At 41.2% G+C, this 19,794-nt stretch overlaps 2 protein-coding genes across 3 annotated transcripts in view; one reads left to right on the plus strand and one right to left on the minus strand.

Moving 5' to 3' along the window:
- Window positions 1–19,794, minus strand: part of LOC102960073 (schwannomin-interacting protein 1) — a 122,235-nt gene that overhangs the window by 76,170 nt on the left and 26,271 nt on the right. The window lies entirely within an intron of this gene.
- LOC102972378 (ribosome biogenesis protein NSA2 homolog) lies at window positions 234–6,199 on the plus strand. The gene is given in 2 exon segments (XM_042956558.1): window positions 234–366; window positions 5,342–6,199. Coding segments are annotated over 2 exon segments (933 nt in total). The 3' UTR covers window positions 6,142–6,199.

Raw genomic sequence — 19,794 nt, forward strand, 5'->3', positions numbered from 1 at the left:
CTGGGTCAGTGAAGGCTTTTGCGGTGTTTCTCCATCAAGGCTGATACCTCATCCTGTTTTCCAAAGTCTTCCACCATTGGCCACTGTTTTCTAGTTTCTATAAAACACTATTCCATCTGCTCTGCTATGGCCTCAAGAATTCTGGCCTTAAGGCCTTTGTTCATGCTGTTACCACTCCCTGGAAACCTTAGAGATCATTTGGTGCAGGCTGGTTCCCCAGGAAGCCAACTGAGATGGAGGTCACCAGGAGGAACTTCATCAAGGAGCACGCTGGGGATCTACAGCTGGGAGGGACTAGAGGCAGTAATATAGGGCAGAAGGAGAAGCCGGCTGCTAATGCAGCTGCAGAAAAGCCTAGCTCATCCTGTAAGGGAGCTCTGGGGCTGGGATGACTCTTCAGAGTTGACCCAAGCTGAGAAGAAAGGGTCAGCCTTTAAGTCCCCCCACCATCAACCAGACATTAGATATGGGCTGCCCTTGGGCAAGGCAGCTATCTTTGGCCGTGGGCAATTCCCCAGAGAGGCTCCTGGAAGAGAACTGTTGAGTGTTAATATTCCAAGCAGCTGGGGGGAATGAGTGCTCCAGTTCTGAAGGCAGGTAGGGTGGGGTCATGGATCTGGGCTGCCTGATAGTGCCCTCTACATGGTTCAGGTCATGTTCTCCTACTCAGTTACTCAAGTCCATTGAGTTGTCTGCATTCTGTAGATGCCAAAAGAACTTGGTGTCTGGGCTGTGGGCTCTCTTGCACTAACTTTACTTTTAACACGTTTCATGGGTTTTACCTCCCTACATAGATTGCAAAGCCTCACAAAAGTTTTATATTTCCCTTGTGTCCTTAGTAGGGTTTAAGAAAGTGATCAAGAATCACTAATACATGTAGCAGAAAGGGTTAGGGATTTGGAGCCTGAATTCCTAAGTTTATATCCCAGAACTGCCACATTAGAGATGTATAAAATTATGCACATCAGTTATGTCTGTGAGTTTTATCTGCATCATTTATAATGTGGGAATACTAAAAACCCTTAGTTTGCCCAAGCTCCAGGGTTGCTGTGAGAATAATAAGATGGTAAACTGAAAATGCTCTGTAAACTAATAAACTAAAATCAGTGTTTCCCCATGTTGAATACCAGACATCCATTAAAGGGAAAAATATTGGGCCAATAAATGTAAAACTAGGTATAAATTCTTTATGCTGATAATACATAAATAAATTTACAAATATAAACAAAAATGATATACAACCAGTTAATTACAGTGAACAAATACTGAGTTATTGTGACAGATCATGTTGTTTTATTGGCTTTCACACATATGGTACTAACTATAAGGCAAAGGTTCATTTGGGTTGGATATGCCAATTTTTTTTAGTGTATTTATTTTGAGAGAGAGCGAGCAAGAGCTGTGGAGAGACAGAGAGAGAGGGAGACAGAGGATCCCAACCAGGCTCTGCACTGACAGCACAGAATCCAATACAGGGCTTGAGCCCACCAACCATGAGATCATGAACTGAGCAGAAATCAAGAGTCGGATGCTCAACTGACTGAGGCACCCAGGTGCCCAGGATATGCCAATGTTCTGTGTGCCCTGCAGTTATTTGGTTTCTTCACCACTTGTATTCATTTTCCACTGTGAAACTGATCATTTATATAATGCACCAAGAATCATTTACCCTTCACAGGAAAATATTATTTATGTATGTTAAGTCTACTTCTATTCCTTTAACTTTCTATTTTATTTGCCAATTAGAACATGAATCAGGATTTCAATTTAGCAGAAAAAAGTCCGTAAAACAGTGACTTCAGAAACTAAGAAATAAAAGATGTATGAGATTTATACACTGAAAACTATAAATTATTGCTGTGAGAAATTAAAGACCTAAAAAAATGGAGAGACATTCTATATTCATGGATTACATCACTCAGCATAATTAAGATGGCAATTATCCTCGAACTGACCTATAGATTCAACACAGTTCCTATCAAAATTCCAGTAGACTTTTGGTAGAAATTGATAAGCTGATCCTAAAGTCTATGTGGAAATATATAGGACGCAGAAAAGTGTTTTTAAATACAACACCAAAAGCATAATATATAAAAGAAAAAACATGGGAAAAATACACTTCATTTAAATTAAAAACCTTGGTGTTTCAAAATTATCAAAAATAAAGTGAAAATATAAACCACAGTCTGGAACAAAATATGTGCTAATAGTATTTCTGATAAAGGATTTCTAACCAGAATATATAAAAATGTCTTTATAAACTAATAAGAGACAAACCCATTAAAAAATGAATAAGCACATGAAAAGATGCTCAATATCATTAGTCATTAGGGAAATGCAAGTTAAAACAACAGTAAGATCGCATTTCATGACCAACAGAATGGGTATAATCAAAAAGACAAAATAATTGTTAGTGAGAATATGGAAAAACTGGAACCCTCATACATTGCTGGTGAGAATGTAAGGTGGTACAGCAACTTTGAAAAACAGTTTGGCAGTTTCTTTAAAAAAAGTTAAACAGGGGCGCCTGGATGGCTCAGTTGGTTAAGAGTCTGACTCTTGATTTCAGCTCAGGTCATGATCTCACGATTCATGAGATGGAGTCCCCACTTGGGATTCTCTCTCTCTCTCTCTCTCTCTCTCTGTCTCTGTCCCACCTCCACTCGCATGTGCTCTCTCTCTCTCACTCCCTCTCTCTCAAAAATAAATTTTTAAAAAGCTAAACATAAATTTACCATATGACCCTGTAATTCCACTCCTAAGTATCCACCCAAGATCAATGAAAACACATGTCTCACAAAGACATGTATGTGTTCATAGCAACCTTACTCATATCAAAGGAGTAGAAACAATCCACATGTCCATGAACTGATGAATGGATAAACAAAATGTGGGATAGCTATATAATGGAATATGATTCAGCAATAAGAAAGAGCTACTGATACATGCTACTACATGCATGAACCTGAAAACCAGCAAGCTAAGTGAAAGAAACCAGATGCAAAAGAATTACACATTGTATGATTCTGTTTATATGAAATGTCCAGAAAAGGCAAATCTATAGGAACAGAAAGCAGATGAATAGTTGCCTAGGGTTGGGAGTGGGATTTGGTAAGCAGGATCTTCTTCTACATTTGAGTAGTGGCGATGTTTGCACAACTTTGAAAATTTACTAAAAATCATTGAATTATACACTTAAAACAGGTGAATTTCATGGTATATAAATTATCGCACTAAAGCTATTTAAAAAAAATTTTTTTTAGTTTATTTTTTGAGAGAGAGAGCGGGGGGGGGGGCAGAGAGAGAGAGAGAGGGAGAGAGAGAGAATCCCAAGCAGGCTCCATGTTGTCAGTGCAGAGCCTGATGTGGGGCTTGAACTTACAGACTGTGAGATCATGACCTGACCAAAATCAAGAGTCAGTCACTTAAACAACTGAGCCACCCAGGCACCCCATCACACTAAAGCTATTTTGAATATCAGCTTATGGTTCTCACATAATAAGTAGTGTGTAGATAGCCATATCCATCACTATCATGATGTTGTGGGGTTTTTTTTGTTTGTTTGTTTGTTTTTTGTGGGGTTTTTTGTAGTCATCAGAGACTCAGACTCATTCCGTTTGCAGCCATCCCTAGCATGTTTTCCTGCCCTCATGGTCATAACTCAATCTCTTTCCAGCCTAGAAAAGGAGAAAGAACAGACAGTGCAAAATGCATTAGCCTCTAAGTAGCCATGTTTAAGAATCTTTCTGGGAAGCCCCACCCAGTAACTCTCTTACATATCACTGGCCAGAATGATATGTGTCACATGGCCATTCTTAACTTCAAGAGAGTCTGGGTAATACAGGAATATTGCCACCTGCAGTCAAATCAGGGTTCTGTTAGTAAGGAAGTAAGAAAGAGTGGATGTTGGTAGAGCAGCTAGCAATCTCTGAGGTGGAGAAATACTTCTTGGTGTCAATGTAAACACAAATAGAACCAGAATTGCTTACATAATAGAGTAGTACTCAGTTATAAAGTGACAATCCAGGTGATCCAGAATATGCTTACTATTAATGGGTTCTTATCAAAATGAAAACAAAAGCCATCAAATTCTCAGTGAAAACATAAGGGCTCCAGAGAAACTATCTGTTACTCTGTTGAGAAACACTAAACAGAATAAATGTTCAATGTTGCTTGCATTTTTATTTGAAAGACAAAAAAGACTTATTTAACCCAACATAAGTTGGGTACTGGGCCATTTGGTGTAGTAGAAAGAACAGGGTCTTTGAGTTTAGAAATGTCTGGATTCAAAAGTTGGTCAAATCCTTTAAAAAATATGCCTGGGGCAAATTTTGTAACTTAGCTAAGTCTCAACTTCCTTGTCTCTACAAGGAGAATAATAACACCTGCTTCAAAGGGTTATTTGAGGACCAAATAAGACAGCAGGTATAAAGCACGTGCCCATGCATTAGCTTCCCTCCGGTCAAATCACACTGCAGCATGGTACAACGGTGCCTCATATACCCAAACAAAGAAGAACTCCAATTTTCTTCCTTGCCAAAATTAAACAGCTGTGTCAGAGTTCTCCAGCATGGTTTCCCCATATTTCTCTGGCTGAGACTTTTTCTCAAGAGAATTCCTAATTAGTTATTATCTATTCAACACACACACACACACACACACACACACACACACACACACACTCTCTCTCTCTCTCTCTCTCTCTCACATATGCCAATGTGGTAGGGGTGGGGGAGCAAAAACAAAACAAAACCAAAAACACATTGAAGCTAAAAGTTAACCTGTGGAGACCAAAATTCAAAAAATACTTTTACTTTTCTACCCAGTGTTGTAACCTTCCTAATGGTTAATGCTCCTTTTACAGAGTCACAGAGAGCACTTAGAAAAACACACCAACCAAATTTATGTACTTGGCACATTTAAAAAATGTAGAACCTGTGTCAAGTGCTTGTGAAAGCAGATGTGCGGCGGGGGGGGGTCTACTGGCATGAACACCAGGTCGTCCATTACTTGCCCATTATTCATACCTCAGTTTCATGAAACCAACATGGAGTCCCTTCCATCACTTTCTCCCTGAAGCACCAATACAGCTTAACACAGGACTGTTCACACTGGCTGATTGGGATTGGCCTGCAACTTAAGTAGTCTTCTAAGTCTTGGTTAAACACTGACTGAATAAAATCTGTATTTCTGTAATACTATGTACCTTAAAAGAAAGGAATGAATGCAAAGTGGAAACCTGCAATGTGTCAACTGAAAGCTAGAATATTTAGTGTCCATTGTCATTCTCTACAAAATACCAAAATTGTATTAATAACGATAAGTCTTTGCGCCCTGGCAGCTGCACCCGGTGGCTCTGCGGCCGTCACCAAGCCACAAAACGAATATATTGAGTTACGCCGGAAGCACTATGGCTATCGTTTGGATTACCATATGAAAAAGAGAAAGCAGGAAGGTCGAGAGGCTCATGAACGTTCAAAGAAGGCAAAAAAGATGATTGGTAAGCTTTACCATAAACAGCGCCACGCTGAGAAAATACAAATGAAAAAGACTATCAAGATGCATGAAAAGAGAAACACCAAGCCAAAGAATGAAAAGACTCCACAAGGAGCAGTACCTGCGTATCTACTGGACAGGGAGGGACAGTCCAGAGCTAAAGTACTTTCCAATATGATTAAACAAAAATGAAAAGAGAAAGCAGGAAAATGGGAAGTCCCTATGCCCAAAGTTCGTGCCCAGGGAGAAACAGCAGTATTAAAAGCTATTCGAACAGGAAAGAGAAAGAAGAAAGCACGGAAGAGGATGGTTACTAAAGTCTGCTTTGTTGGAGATGGCTTTACTCGAAAACCACCTAAATATGAAAGATTCATTAGGCCAATGGGCTTACGTTTCAAAAAGGCCCACGTAACACATCCTGAATTGAAAGCCACCTTTTGTCTGCCAATACTTGGTGTAAAAAAGAATCCCTCATCCCCACTATATAGGTCTTTGGGTGTTATTACCAAAGGTACTGTCATTGAGGTGAACGTGAGGGAGTTGGGCCTTGTGACACAAGGAGGCAAGGTTATTTGGGGAAAATATGCCCAGGTTACCAACAATCCTGAAAACGATGGATGCATAAATGCAGTCTTGCTGGTTTGACAGCACTTTCAGACAAGTAACTCTTGACAATTACTGAAGACTACTCACCAGTTAGGAAAACACCATTACTGTGGTGGTTCTCTGAATACAGCCAGATGGCCTTACCTACCTGCAGCCATCAAGAGAACTATGTATTCTATTGTAAGCAACATTAAAATAGGCTTACTTACAAATTGGTCTTTATTTTTCGGTCTGTTTAGCATTTAGACGTTCATAAGTCTGAATAATGTTTTAAAAAGCAATTATACGGGAGCCTGGGTAGCTTAGCCAGCACTCTGCGCTGACAGTGCGGAGCCTGCTTGGGATCCTGTGTCTCTCCTTTCTCTCCCTGCCCCTCCTCCTCTCCCTCTCCCTTAAAATAAAGATTTAAAAATGCATTTAAAAAGGATTTAACAAAAATAACAGTAAGTCTTGACAATAAATGGCACTTCCTTTACTTAAGAAACGAGAGGAGGCCAGCAAAACTGGTACGATACTTTTGGATGCAGGGATACAGTCTGATTTGTCCAATCACTTTGCATCAGTGGTTTCATTTTTTTCCACATCCATGACCCATCTGACCACCATGGCGCTTACCTGCCCGTTTTCCTTCTCCCTGTGAAAAGGGGAAGAGAAGGAGAGAGCGTGACTCCTCTCCTGGAAGGCATCTTACAGGCTGCATGACAGGAGGGGCCCTGGATGGAAGCCGCACAGCTCTCTTCAGCGAGTGGCAGCTTGGCCTGCCAAAACCAAACAGCTGTCGAAGTTCTACAGCTGCGGCTGCCGCTGCCACCATTTCCCAGAACTCTCTCCCAGACCTCAGATTGAGAAATCCTAGCTGTCCTTCGGTGCCCTCCACGGCCAGTGGGGGTTCATTTCCACTCCTGGGTTTGTGCAAGATTTTTCTTATCCCGAGAAACGCCGCGTGACACTTGAATTGGAAGTCAATCAAAAGCAAAGCACAGTAAGACCATACTATTATTCAATTTTCTTGAGATTCATCTAATATTCGAATGACCATTTTCCTGCCTTTCCTCTCCACACCTACCCCAAAACATGGGACGCAAGCAATATCCTGTTCCCTCAAAGCCACAGACCAAGGGCACCCCATCTAACACAGCTTCGCCCACAGCTCCAAGCAGACCTCACGGTAGCAGTGCTTGTTGATTTGCTTAAAATAAAAAGCCCTGCATAACGAGTAGCTTTCTCAGCTATCCTACCAGGTAGTGGCATTTCACATCACAAAACGTGCTTTCATACACATATGCACATCTACCGAATATAATTCGTTGCTTTGTAGTGGTTGTTTTGTGACCACAAGTAGGCTGATATATTTGATATATTTGATATTTACAAGTGAAAGCGGTGGCTGGGGAAGGGAACAGGAGAGCTGAGCAACATTTGGGTTCTTCATTTACTCACACGAGAGTTCGCTAAGCATCGGTGTGCCAGTGGCTGGCGCTTTGTGCTCATTAAAGTGCTTCCAGAAGTTTCATTTTGCTCACACCCTCACTATGTGAGGGGATGGCACAAGATTTTGTGACTGTGATCATTTCAAAGGTTAACCCAAATCTCTGGATTCCCTGTCCAATGCTCTACTTCAAACACTAGGGGTCAGCAGCCTTCCAAAAGTCACCGGTCAAGGGAAGAGCCCAAGTTCTGGGGTCTGGGGTCCTGGGGTGCTGGTAGAGTGCGGGTAGGGGCTGATTGAGTTCAAAAGATACTAGTGCTTTCCCAAAACCTAGTCCCAATCTTTTATAAATACAACCTTTACTTTTATTTGGGTACCCTCAGCTTCTTGTGCAAAGCCCAGGTGCTTGGGGGAAGTTAATCTGGCAGCGGGATTTGCGGCTCAAAGTTAACTTGCATTATTCCACCTCCCAGCTTCCCGTATTGGGTCAGGGACAAACATGTGACCCTATCTGGACCTATTTGGACCCTATTTGGACCAGTAAAGATTGAGGAGAAATTTGCTGCAATGACACAGAAAGTAGTTTCCCTTGCTCTTCCTTCAGTAACCACCTCCCTCCCCTCCACTCCTTCCCTACCTCCCTCTCTCCTCCTCACGCCCACTCCCCATCCGCCCTGAGGATGAAAAAACCCAAAGCCCTAGAGATACAGACAGTCATCTGGAAACTACAAATGTGTAGGGACAGCTATACGATGAAGGCAACTGCAAAAAAACAAAAACAAAAACAACCCACACAGAGTGCTAAAAGCAAGACCTTGGGAAAGCAACAAACTGGGGAAAGAATAGGGCTCCAGCCCAGCTCTTTGCTACTGACCTCCCTCCCCTGGAGAGCTCTAAGCTGTCTACTCCTCTGTCTCTACAACAGAGCCAGTTCCCATAGTTCCCTGGTTCAGTAAAGAACCAAGGAGAGGGTTGAGGGAGTCCCCATACAAGTCCAGGGACCAGGACAACTGACCCCCACATCTCTGCTTTCCTTAGGCTATTATACAAAAAGAAACATTGAATGGGTCCTTGCACTTTCTTGCATTTTTTAAGATGAAGGGGTATGGTGATAACGGGCATGGATTTTGGAGTCCACTGGACCCAAGTTCAAATTTCAGCAACTCTCCTTAACTAGTTATGTGACTCTGAGCTTTTCTGTCTATAAAATGAGAATGAATAAAGCCTACCTTTCAGAGTTGTTTTGAAGTTTAAGCGTAATAACATATGCAAAGGGTTTAGCATTCAAAAAATAGTTGCTAGGATTATTTCAATAATCCTTGAAATGAAAGAGCACTATGACAGGAGAAAGCATAAGAAAAACAAAAACAAAAACAAAAAGCAGCCATGTCCCTAAACATTCTTCCCAATACATACATTTACTTCTCACCCATGACAAGATACCCTGAGTGTATATGTGCTAATGAGGGAAGGTTGCAAAACCTTCCAAATCCATTGGCCTCATGGACCCAGTATCCATGTCAGGGCAGCTCAGACCTGCAAATGGAAATATCGAGCTTCTGAACGTAAGTGCAACTTTTGAGCTAGTGATTCATTAATGATGTGATTCCTCAGGTAGGTAGGTCTTATTTGTAGTGAAGCAGTATTCAAAAGAGCTACCAAAAAAGATAAAATTGTCATCCTTGCTTTTTTTTTTTTTTTTTTTTTAAAGACACAGGCTCCTAAAGATTTCTATCATTCATTCAAAGGCAGATACCCGGAGCAAAAGGTTAGGACCTGCATTTGTATGTTCGTTCCAGGATTCCCATCCAAGGCATATGCAGTAAAACCTTGCATTGCGAGTAACTTGTTCTGCAAGTGTTTTGCAAGATGAGCAAACATTTCTAATAAATTTTAACTTGATAAATGAGCGATGTCTTGCAATACGAGTAGTACGTGACGCTAAATGTCACACGATCACAACTGAGCCGAAGGTTCTTGAAATTCACTTTGATATACAAGTGCTTTGGATTACAAGCATGTTTCCAGAATGAATTATGCTCGCAAGCCAAGGTTTTACTGTATAAGGTATCCGCCAACCGAGGACCACAGGCAATCTCTCTCTGTTACACGGTTATCTCCTTTTCATTCTTTCTGTGACAGACTTTACTTATCTCCCAGTATCTGTTTCTCTCCCTCTTTCTCATTGATAGAATATCTCCCCACCCCCACACCCCAGGATGACACTACATTTTCCAGCCTCCCTTGCAACCAAGTGTGTGTACTCACGCACCTGTGAGTACATTCTGGCTAAACAGATCTAAACAAACGTGTCATGTGTGGCTTTGGAAAGTGTCCTTAAAGGAAGGGAGATGTGTCCTTCCCCCTTCCTACCAGCTGGATTACAGTGTAATAGAAGGTGTTCAAGCAGCGAGCCTGGATGATGAGGAAGAAAGCTATGTACTGAGGATGATGGAGCAGCAAAACCGAAAAAAATCTTCATTTTGAAACTGCCTTATATTCCTGACGTCCACACTTCTTTTACATGCATGAGAAATAAAATTCCATCTTGTTTGAGGCACTGGCATTTGGGGCTTTTTTGTCACTCACAGCTAAACCTAATCTGAACTGATACTTTTCTATATCCATCGTTTATGTTTTCTCCATTCATCTGTGAGACCAGACTGCACTGTTTTTAACATGACAAGCCACTTACGAATGGGGTATGGATTCATCAGTCATTCCCATCATACTCCCCAAATCCCACTCACATCCTACAAAATGAATTCTACCCACGGTGTAACATCAGAAAGGTCACCTCCTCCCAGACATGGAAAGAAATAGAGATTTAAAAAAAAACAACAAAAAACCAAGAACAAAACCTTTTTGTTTGTTTTACAGAAAACCCTATCTATTCAAGATGACTGCTTTCTCCTATTTTAGCCAGCAATTTTATGAAACGAAGACTATTTTCTTAGTGACCTAAACTCCTCAAATGCTTACTATCAGTTACAAATAAAATACTTGCTACATGCAAGCATCAATTAGACACAATGTAGTAAAAGACACTGTACTCTGGAAGAAGGTCATGGGCCTTGGCTTCAGATCTAGGAGCACTTCTTGGCTTTGCCACTTACTTGCAATGTGACCTTGGTAAGAAATTTAACCCTTTAGTACTTCCAGTTTCTTCATCTATAAAATGAAACCTCATACAATACACCTGACCCTTGAACAACATTGTTTTGAACTGCATGTCCACTTACACACAGATTTATTTCAATAAATACAGTACAATACTGTAAATGTATTTGCTTTACATTTTTTTAAGTTTATTTATTTATTTTTAGAGAGGGCGATTGGGGGAGGGGCAGAGAGAGGGAGAGAGAATCCCCACTCACGAACTGAACCATGAAGTCATGACCTCAGCCAAAATCAAGAGTCAGACGCTCAACTGACTAAGCCACTCAGGCACTCCTATATTTGCTTTTTAAATGATTTTCTTAATATTTTCTTTTCTTTAGCGCCTGGGTGGCTCAGTCGGCTAAGCATCTGACTTAGGCTCAATGTGTGATCTCACAGTTTGTGGATTCGAGCCCCGTGTCAGGCTCTGGACTGAAAGTTCAGAGCCTGGAGCCTGCTTTGGATTCTGTCTCTCTCTCTCTCTCTCTCTCTCTCTCTCTCTTTCTCTCAAAAATAAACATTAAATTTTTTTTTTAAAAAAGGATACAGTACTTAATACATGTAACATACAAAATATGTGTTAATCAACTGTTTACGTCATCAGTAAGGCTTCTGGTCAACAGCAGGCTATTAGTAGTTAAATTTGGGGGAAGCCAAAAGTTGTATGCAGATTTTCCACTGCAGGGGGCCTGGCACTCCTAACCCCTGCACTGTTCAAGGGCAACTGTACTTGCAGAAAAATCAAATGAGCTAATATGTGCAATGCACCCAGCACACAAATAGATGGTTTAATAACAAAAGTTTCTTTTGTTTGTTCTTTTTTGTTAGAAATGAAAGACTATGGAGTTTAGCTTGGTAGAACTGTGTCTTTTAAAGTCTTTTTAGTCTCTAAAACTTACTAGTTATAGAACAATAGTGGACTTCAGTTATTTAAGGCTGTTTCTTCAACTGTCAGTCAGGCTTACAACAGTGATATCATTAATCATAACAATAACAATTGCTGACACATGGCATGATCATCAAATTTTGGGCACTGCATTAAGTCCTTTATTTTCATTATTTCAATAAAACCTGTAATACCAAGAGATGTTTTTAAGGACGTAAACAAAAATGAGAAGCTGATTTTAAGGATAGTGTATGTAAAATAAATTTATAAAACTGCATATAGTTTTATATGATTAATATAAATATTAATATAGTAGTAATATTGATTAAATAGGTTACTTCTTTTAGAAGCAAATACCCTGATTTTTATTTTACTTATTTTCAATTTTGTTTGTTTGTTTATTTATCAATTTAAAGAAAGAGCATGAACAGGGGAGGAACAGAGAGGGAGAGAGGGAGAGAGAATCCCAAGCAGGCTCTGTGCTAGACCCGGGGCTCAGTCTCACAAACTATGAGATCATGACCTGAGCCGAAATCAAGAATTGGACGCTCAACCCACTGAGCCACCCAGGCGCCCCCATACCCTAAGTTTTAGAAAATGAAAGGTTCCGATCATAAAAGAAGGTACAAAATATTTGGTTCATTCCTGAAACTTGTGTTTAAATGAAAAAGCAATCTAAAGCTGTATAATGTCAGAATAGAGGCACCTGCTTATTGTTATTGCTTACCATAAAAGTTATAACAAAATATCCATGCAGAATATATTAATTTTCTTTCCTTTTTACTTTAAATAGTACTCATCATTTGATGCAGGAAAAGGTAAGTATCTGACAAGTCCTAAGAAAAATATATTATGTACTCATATGTCCTGTGTGTAAATATATACTGAATACATCTGCATGTACGTTTTTTCCTCTTATTTATAAATAAATGTTTGTGTTCCATAATATTTTTGTAAGTTGACTGGAATTCAAAAACTTCTCCCTTCAGGGGCTCCTGAATGGCTCAGTTGGTTGGTTAAGCATCCGACTTCAGCTCAGGTCATGATCTCGCTGTTTGTGAGTTCAAGCCGTGCTTCAGGCTCTGTGCTGACAGCTCACAGCCTGGAGCCTGCTTGGGTTTCTGTGTCTCCCTCTCTTTCTGCCCCACCCCCACTCACACTCTGTCTCAGTCTCTGTCTCTCTCAAAAAAAAAAAAAAATAATAAACACTTAAAACAAATTTAAAAAAAAAAGAAATTTCTCCCTTCAGAGAAACATTTACAACTGTATTTTACTTACAGTAACTGCTACCACCCCAGCTGAAAATTCTTCCTTATGTAAAAATTCTTGTATATACATAAACTGACTTTGCATGTAACTTTTCTATAAATGCAAGAACATTTTGCCCCACCATGAGTCACTTCTATTGGACATAATGAGGGACTAAAGGATTTAGTGAGGAATGAAAAGGGAAAAAAAAAGTAGATGCCACAAGCTGAGGTTTCTGGAAAAGATAAAAGAAGAATCCAGCCCACAGATGATTACAAACTGCATGTTTTAAAAAATGCCCTTAGTTGCCAGCATTTAAAAATGGGGATTTTTGGTTCGCCTGGGTGGCTCAGTTGGTTAAGCATCCAACTCGATCTCAGCTCAGGTCTTGATCTCAGGGTAGGGAGTTCAAGTCCCTCACTGGCTGTAGAGATTATTTTTGAAAAGGGATAAAGTCCAGCTTTTTAAAGGGGACCCCAACCCATCCTTCTTAACCTGGCCAGCCTTACTGAACTTCTCTGTGTGCCCAATACTCTCCTGCATGTCCCTCCTTCCCATCTCCCACCAGACTGGGGGCAAACTCCTAGCTCATCCATCAGGTCCCAGCATGAACCTTCCATGTGTTCTCACCGCCCCTCATTCCCCATCACTGTGTTTACCAGGCTCCTCTGCAACAACCCGTGGGGCCGTCTGTCTGCTGGCCAGTTAACACTGTCGGCTCGTCACCTTGGCCACCTGTGTCCCTGGCACCTGGCTCAAAGAGGGCCTAGCACAAAGGAGGTAGCGAGGCAACTTTTCCTGGATAAGTATGTTTTGTTTTGTGCCCCGTGCGGTGCCATGCTCCTTGTGATTCTCTATTTCCCGATCTCAGAGATGAGAAAGCTGAGGCCCAGAGAGGGTAAGCAGTTTGCCTGGGGTTAGGATTCCAATTCAAGTCAGTGGACTCCAGAGCCTGCTTCCTTTCCACTGTGCCATGTGCTGGCATTTAGCCTTCCCTTTCCCCGAGAGCAGCCCGGGCAGCGTACCTTTGTCTGAGTGTGTTGGATGCTGCTTGCATCTATTACCTCAGGAAGAAAGAATGCCTGAGGAGATGGAATTTAGGTGGTTACTCAAGACTGCACGCACAAATATGAATACAGCCTCTTGAACACCAGAGTAAAAGAATGTAGGTCAAACAAAATGCCCTGCCCAGAGTCTCCCTTTATTGCCCAACTTTTCTCACTGCACATGTAAGGCCACAAGTGGAAGATAGCTAAGTGGAAAATTCCAGGAGTTTTGTAACTATCATTAAAAACAAAGGCTCAAGAAATCAAGGAAAGGATTTTTAAATCACTTTCTTTTTGGGGCGCCTGGCGGCTCAGTTGGTTAAGCAGCTGACTCTTGACTTCGGCTATGGTCATGATCTCATGGTTGTGAGACCACTCCGGGCTGGGTGTGGAGTCTGCTTGGGATTCTCACTCTCCCTCTCTCTCTTTTCCTTCCTCTTCCCCTCCCCCTCTTGCTCATGTGTGCACACACATTCTCTCTCTCAAACAGAAAAAAAATCACTTTCTCTTTTTACCATCCTAACTCAGAAGTTCAGATTCATCAGTTTGTTGAGAGCCAACCGGTACAGAAAACTGCAGTAGGCCTTTGGAAAAACAAGCCTTGTTTGGCTGTTATGAACATGGAGTGAATGATCATGATGATGACACAGAAAACTAACTGACATTAATTACGGGTCAAGTGTACATATACAATGCCATTTAATCCTCTAACAGCCCTGTCAAGTTAGGTACTATTAATACTCTTGTTCTATAGATGTAGAAGTCAAGGTATAGAGAAGCCAAATAATTTGCTCAAGATCACATAACTAGAAGGGACAGAAAGGATTAGAACCCAGCTCAGCTGGCTCCAAGCCCACTACACAGAACCAGCCTCCTAGTTTGTGTAATACTAATATAAATTACACTCTCTGGTAGTTAGAGTGACAATTTTAGAAAAATGTGGTACAGAATTGTTTTAACAACATTTCTTTATTTTTAATTTTTCTTAATATTTATTTATTTTTGAGAGAGAGAGAGAGCACGTGAGCAGGGGAGGGGCAGAGAGAGACAGAATCTGAAGCAGGCTCCCAGCTCTGAGCTGTCAGCACAGAGCGCAACTTGGGGATCAAACTCACAAACTGTGAGATCATGACCTGAGCCGACCTCGGACGGATGCTCAACTGACTGAGCCACCCAGGTGGCCTGGTTTAATAACATTTCAATACTAATGTGTATCTTACATATGTGCTATCCACAGTAAGAAACTTGGTTAAGTTGATGAATGCTTAATTCCTTCTAAGGTAACAATGTAAAGGAAGAAAAAGAAAAATCCCTTGGAGGAAGGATCTGAAGGAAAAATTTAGGAAGTAAGTTGATGTAGAAGTGCCAGATTTTAACCTTAAGAGAGATTTAAGGACATCTAATAAAATCAAGTTTTACAGTGACCTGCTGGATGCTGTGACCAACAGAGACAAAATAAATATTCAGGTTTGAAAACATACAACAACCTTATCAACTTATCAATACCATGCTGCAGAAATAAGTGATACCATTGCCCCCTACCAATTTAGAGGAATTTAAAAAACAGTCCTTTATGTTAATAATTTTGCAGGATTTAAAGTTGAACATGTAGATGTGGATCTCCTGAGCAGCAGAAAGCCAAAGACCAAATACCAGAGAAAAAGCCAGTTAGTCATGGAAAAAATGGATAATTCAGTAGCTGGTCGTTCACGTCCTTATTCTAACTGAATGACATCATTCAGAAGACAAACACTGTGGTGCTTGTCCAGAAAGTTTCAGTCACTTTCCTCCTTCATATACAGAGTGCACGGTTTAATTTTTATCTCCCTTTCATGATTCTGTCGCCTTGGTATGCCCTTAGAGTGATTATTCATTTCTCTATGATCAACATAAGGCTTCTTCTTCACCAAAGTGTTCTCAGACATCAGTACTTTGCTTTGGCATAATGACTGTCAACTCTTTGCACTGAAACTTACATTCCACATCTCCAAATCTGCTTTCACTGTTATCATTACCTAGCCAGTGTCACAGAAGAGGGGGAACTGTAGCTACACAGATGGCTTTCTCACGGATACCCCCCAGATGTCACTGCCCAGTCACACTGTTTTCACCACCACTTTCCTCTAGGAGCCTGGGAAGAATGGGTGTGTGATCACTCTACCCTGGCAGATCTCCTTTGCAAGTAGTAGTACATCAAAAACTCACGGGGTGCCTGAGTGGCTCAGTCAGTTGAGTATCCGACTCTCGGTTTTGGCTCAGGTCATGATCTCACAGTTTCATGAGCTTGACCCCCACATTGGGTTCTGTGCTGACAGCACATAGCCTGCTTGGGATTCTCTCTCTCCCTCACTCATGCTGTCTCTGTCTCTCTCAAAAGTAAATAAATAAACTTAAAAAACAACAACAAAAACACAAAAAACCCTTACTGGATTCCAACCAGTGCCAATCCAACGATCCAGACTCCCCTCTAATCCCTCCCTCGCACACACATAGACCATCTCTCACTAGGTTCTGATGATTCAACATGCTTTATATGGCCTGTATTCTGCCCTTCATTCTCCTACTGCCACCCTCTGTCTCAGTTCAGGAGTGTTTGGACTGCATATCCAGGGTTTTTAATATACATTCCATGTAGCACAACCCTGGAGAAACACGGCTCCACAGCCTCCCTCCCACTGCCGGCTTCCCTGCACACACCCTACCCCCTGGCCATCTGGTCCCCATGCAGTCTCTCTTCCATGTCTCCAGAATTTTACACATGCTATTCCCTCTGCCTGGAATGCCTTCTTCCACATCCTCCTTGCAATTCCAAAAGGGTTAACTATTTTTTTTAAAAAACTAGCTGAAGATTCTCCTCCTCTGACCTACTCAAATAAAGTGAATCCTTCCTTTGGACCACCATCATGTCTAAGTGCATACTTTTAGCACATATATTACCCAATACCAAGATGGTTTGCATGTTAAGCATCCCTGTTTGGGAGTCAAAGATATGGTTTCCAATCTCAGTTCTGCCCCCTTACCAGCTGTCTTAGTCCATTTGGGCTACCATAATAAACTACTATAGAATGGGTGACTTAAACAAGAGACACTTATTTCTCACAATCTGAAGGACTGGAAGGCCAAGATCAAGATGCCAGCATATTTGATACCTAGTGAGAGCCTTCATCTTAAATCCTTACATGGTGGAGAAAGGAGCATTGGTCTCTCTTCCTTTTCTTATAAGGACACTAATTCCTTCATTAGGGCTTCACTCTCATGACCTCATCTAAACTAATTACAATGCCAGAGACTCCACTTCCTAGTACCATGACACGGGGGGTTAGGTCTTCAACATATGTACTGTGGTGGGGACACAAACATTCAGTCCATGACATCAGCTATGAAATTAATCTAAGTGCCATCTGTAAACAGAGCCAATAAAAGTTACCTACCCCAGTCAGCTGTTGGTACTATCCTAGGAAATACTACTATTATTGGGGAAACTGAGGCAAAAAGACTAAGCACATTTCCAAATGTCACACTGCTAGTAAGTAGAGGAATGGGGGTTTAGCCCCCAAGCAGTCTGGCTCAGGCCCACATTCTTAACTACTGGAAACCTGTCTTCCCTACTAGGAAATGAGCTGGCTAAGTTGTTGAGTTGCCAAATGTCTAAATTTGGTTCTACCCTGCTCAAAGGTCATAGAATCTTTAGCAGACAGTGTGTGGCAGAAGAACTGGGGCAGAAGCAGGATGAACTAAGGACTAATATTGTCTGTGTCTAGGTCCCAGCTCCATAGACTTCTTTACAGCTCTTCTACTGAGCCCTTGACCTCAGCCGTACTCTTGTAGGTCTTCCTATTCTACGTCACCTCTACAAGACCAAACTCAACATCACTTGTTTAAAGACAGATATTAGAACCCTTCCAGGAACAATCAAATCAGAATCTGTCAGTGTGTCCCAGGCACTGGTAGTTTTAAGGGGCACCACCCACTTTCTGCTCATCAACCCAGTAAGCAGCTAGCATTGAAAATCATTGCCAGGAGCTTCCCCTTTCCCTGAGCAGCTTCCTGCATCTCATGATCATCTTTTTGGTGACACATTTATGAGAATCCTCTCATTGGAGTTCTTGATCATACTAATGTCATGAGAACCCCTTTAACATTCTGGCGAATGTCTGTGGGCCCCTTCTCAGCACGATGTTTTTACATGCATATAGCAAAAAAACATAGGATTACAAGGAAACCAATTATATTGAAATACAAATAGATTAACCATTAGGAGTGAGTTCTTAGACCCTAACCTTAAGGTCAGGAATCCAGTCTTCTCGTATCTAAGAATTGAACACACACTTGGCGGTCAACAAATGCTTGTTAGGAGAATAAATCCAAGAATAAGTCACATACTGTTGTGAATTACTGTTTTAGTGATAGAGAAGTACTCTACCTGAGGGAAACTTTAGCAATGCACCATTTCAAAGCTGATGAGATTCAAATGTTATGTAATCTATTTCTGAAACAAGTTCCTAAGGCATGAGAAAATTTAAAAATTGGTAGCCTTCTGGGGCGCCTGGGTGGCTCAGTCAGTTAAGCGGCCGACTTTGGCTCAGGTCATGATCTCATGGTCCGTGAGTTCTAGCCCCGTGTCAGGCTCTGTGCTGACAGCTCGGAGCCTGGAGCCTGCTTCGGATTCTGTGTCTCCCTCTCTCTGACCCTCCCCAGTTCATGCTCTGTCTCTCCCTGTCTCAAAAATAAATAAACGTTAAAAAAAAAATTAAAAAAAATTGGTAGCCTTCTAAAAAATCAATAAAATCAAATTTCTGAATATGGTATCATCACTTCCAGTCTTTGAAAATGTTCCTTTCTTGCCTATCATAAACTGTAGAAAAAAGGTGTGGCTAACTCAGAGGTTTCTGTACTCAAATGAGAAAAATGGGGGGATCTGAATTTTTTCTTGCTGCAGTAGACAGAATGGCCTCTCCCAAACATGTCCATATCCTAATCCCCAGAACCTGTGATTGTATTTCCTCACCTGCCAAAAGGGACTTGGTAGATGTGATTAAATTAAGGGTCTTACAATGGGAAGATTATCCTGGATGATCCAGGGGGGTCTAATGTAATTACAAAGGTACTCATAAGATGAAAGTAGGTAAAGTCAGAGGAGGGTATGTAATGACAGAAGCAGAGGTAGGAATGTGGGGCCGTGAATCATGGAGTGCAGGCAGACTTTAGAAGCTAGAAAAGACAAGGAAACAAATTCTTCTTTAGAGCCTCCAGAAGGAATCAGTCCTGCCAACAGCTTGATTTTAGCCCTTTAAGACCATTTCAGACATCTGGCCTTCAGGACTATCAGATAATAAACATGTTGTTTTAAGCCACCAGGTTTGTGGCCATTTGTTATAGGAGCAATAGAAAACTAATACATGTGCCCATATCCAACAAGCAACAAAATGGCCAATAGACACAATGTAAGAGAAAGACTCAAGCACACAGGTGGGCTGTTTCCTTTATGCCAGTGTTTTGCAACTGGTTCCATGTTAGGACAATCTGTGGAGCTTAGATAGATGACAGGTAGGTAGATAGATAGACAGACAGGTGTAGATATAGATACACACACACACACACACACACACACACACACACACGCTAATGCTAGAGCCCCAAGTGAATCAGGCTCTTAGGGTGGGGAGTAATGCCTTGGATCTGAATATACTAAAGTCCCTCAGGGTTTGTGATACACAGGAAAGGCTAAGAACTCTACCCCATACCAACAAAAGTAGACTAAGATATAGTTAATATAGAGCCCTCTTCATCCAAGGTAAATATATGCTATTTATAAACATTCTTATAAATTCTTATAAGCTACTGTGAATCAAGGAGATGGCAAACAAAATAAAAATAAGCAAAGAATCAAAGAGTTTGCCCACAGTTACTGGCAAATCTCTGAC

This window comes from Panthera tigris, chromosome C2 (assembly GCF_018350195.1).
Source record: "Panthera tigris isolate Pti1 chromosome C2, P.tigris_Pti1_mat1.1, whole genome shotgun sequence".
Taxonomy (NCBI): Eukaryota; Metazoa; Chordata; class Mammalia; order Carnivora; family Felidae; genus Panthera; species Panthera tigris.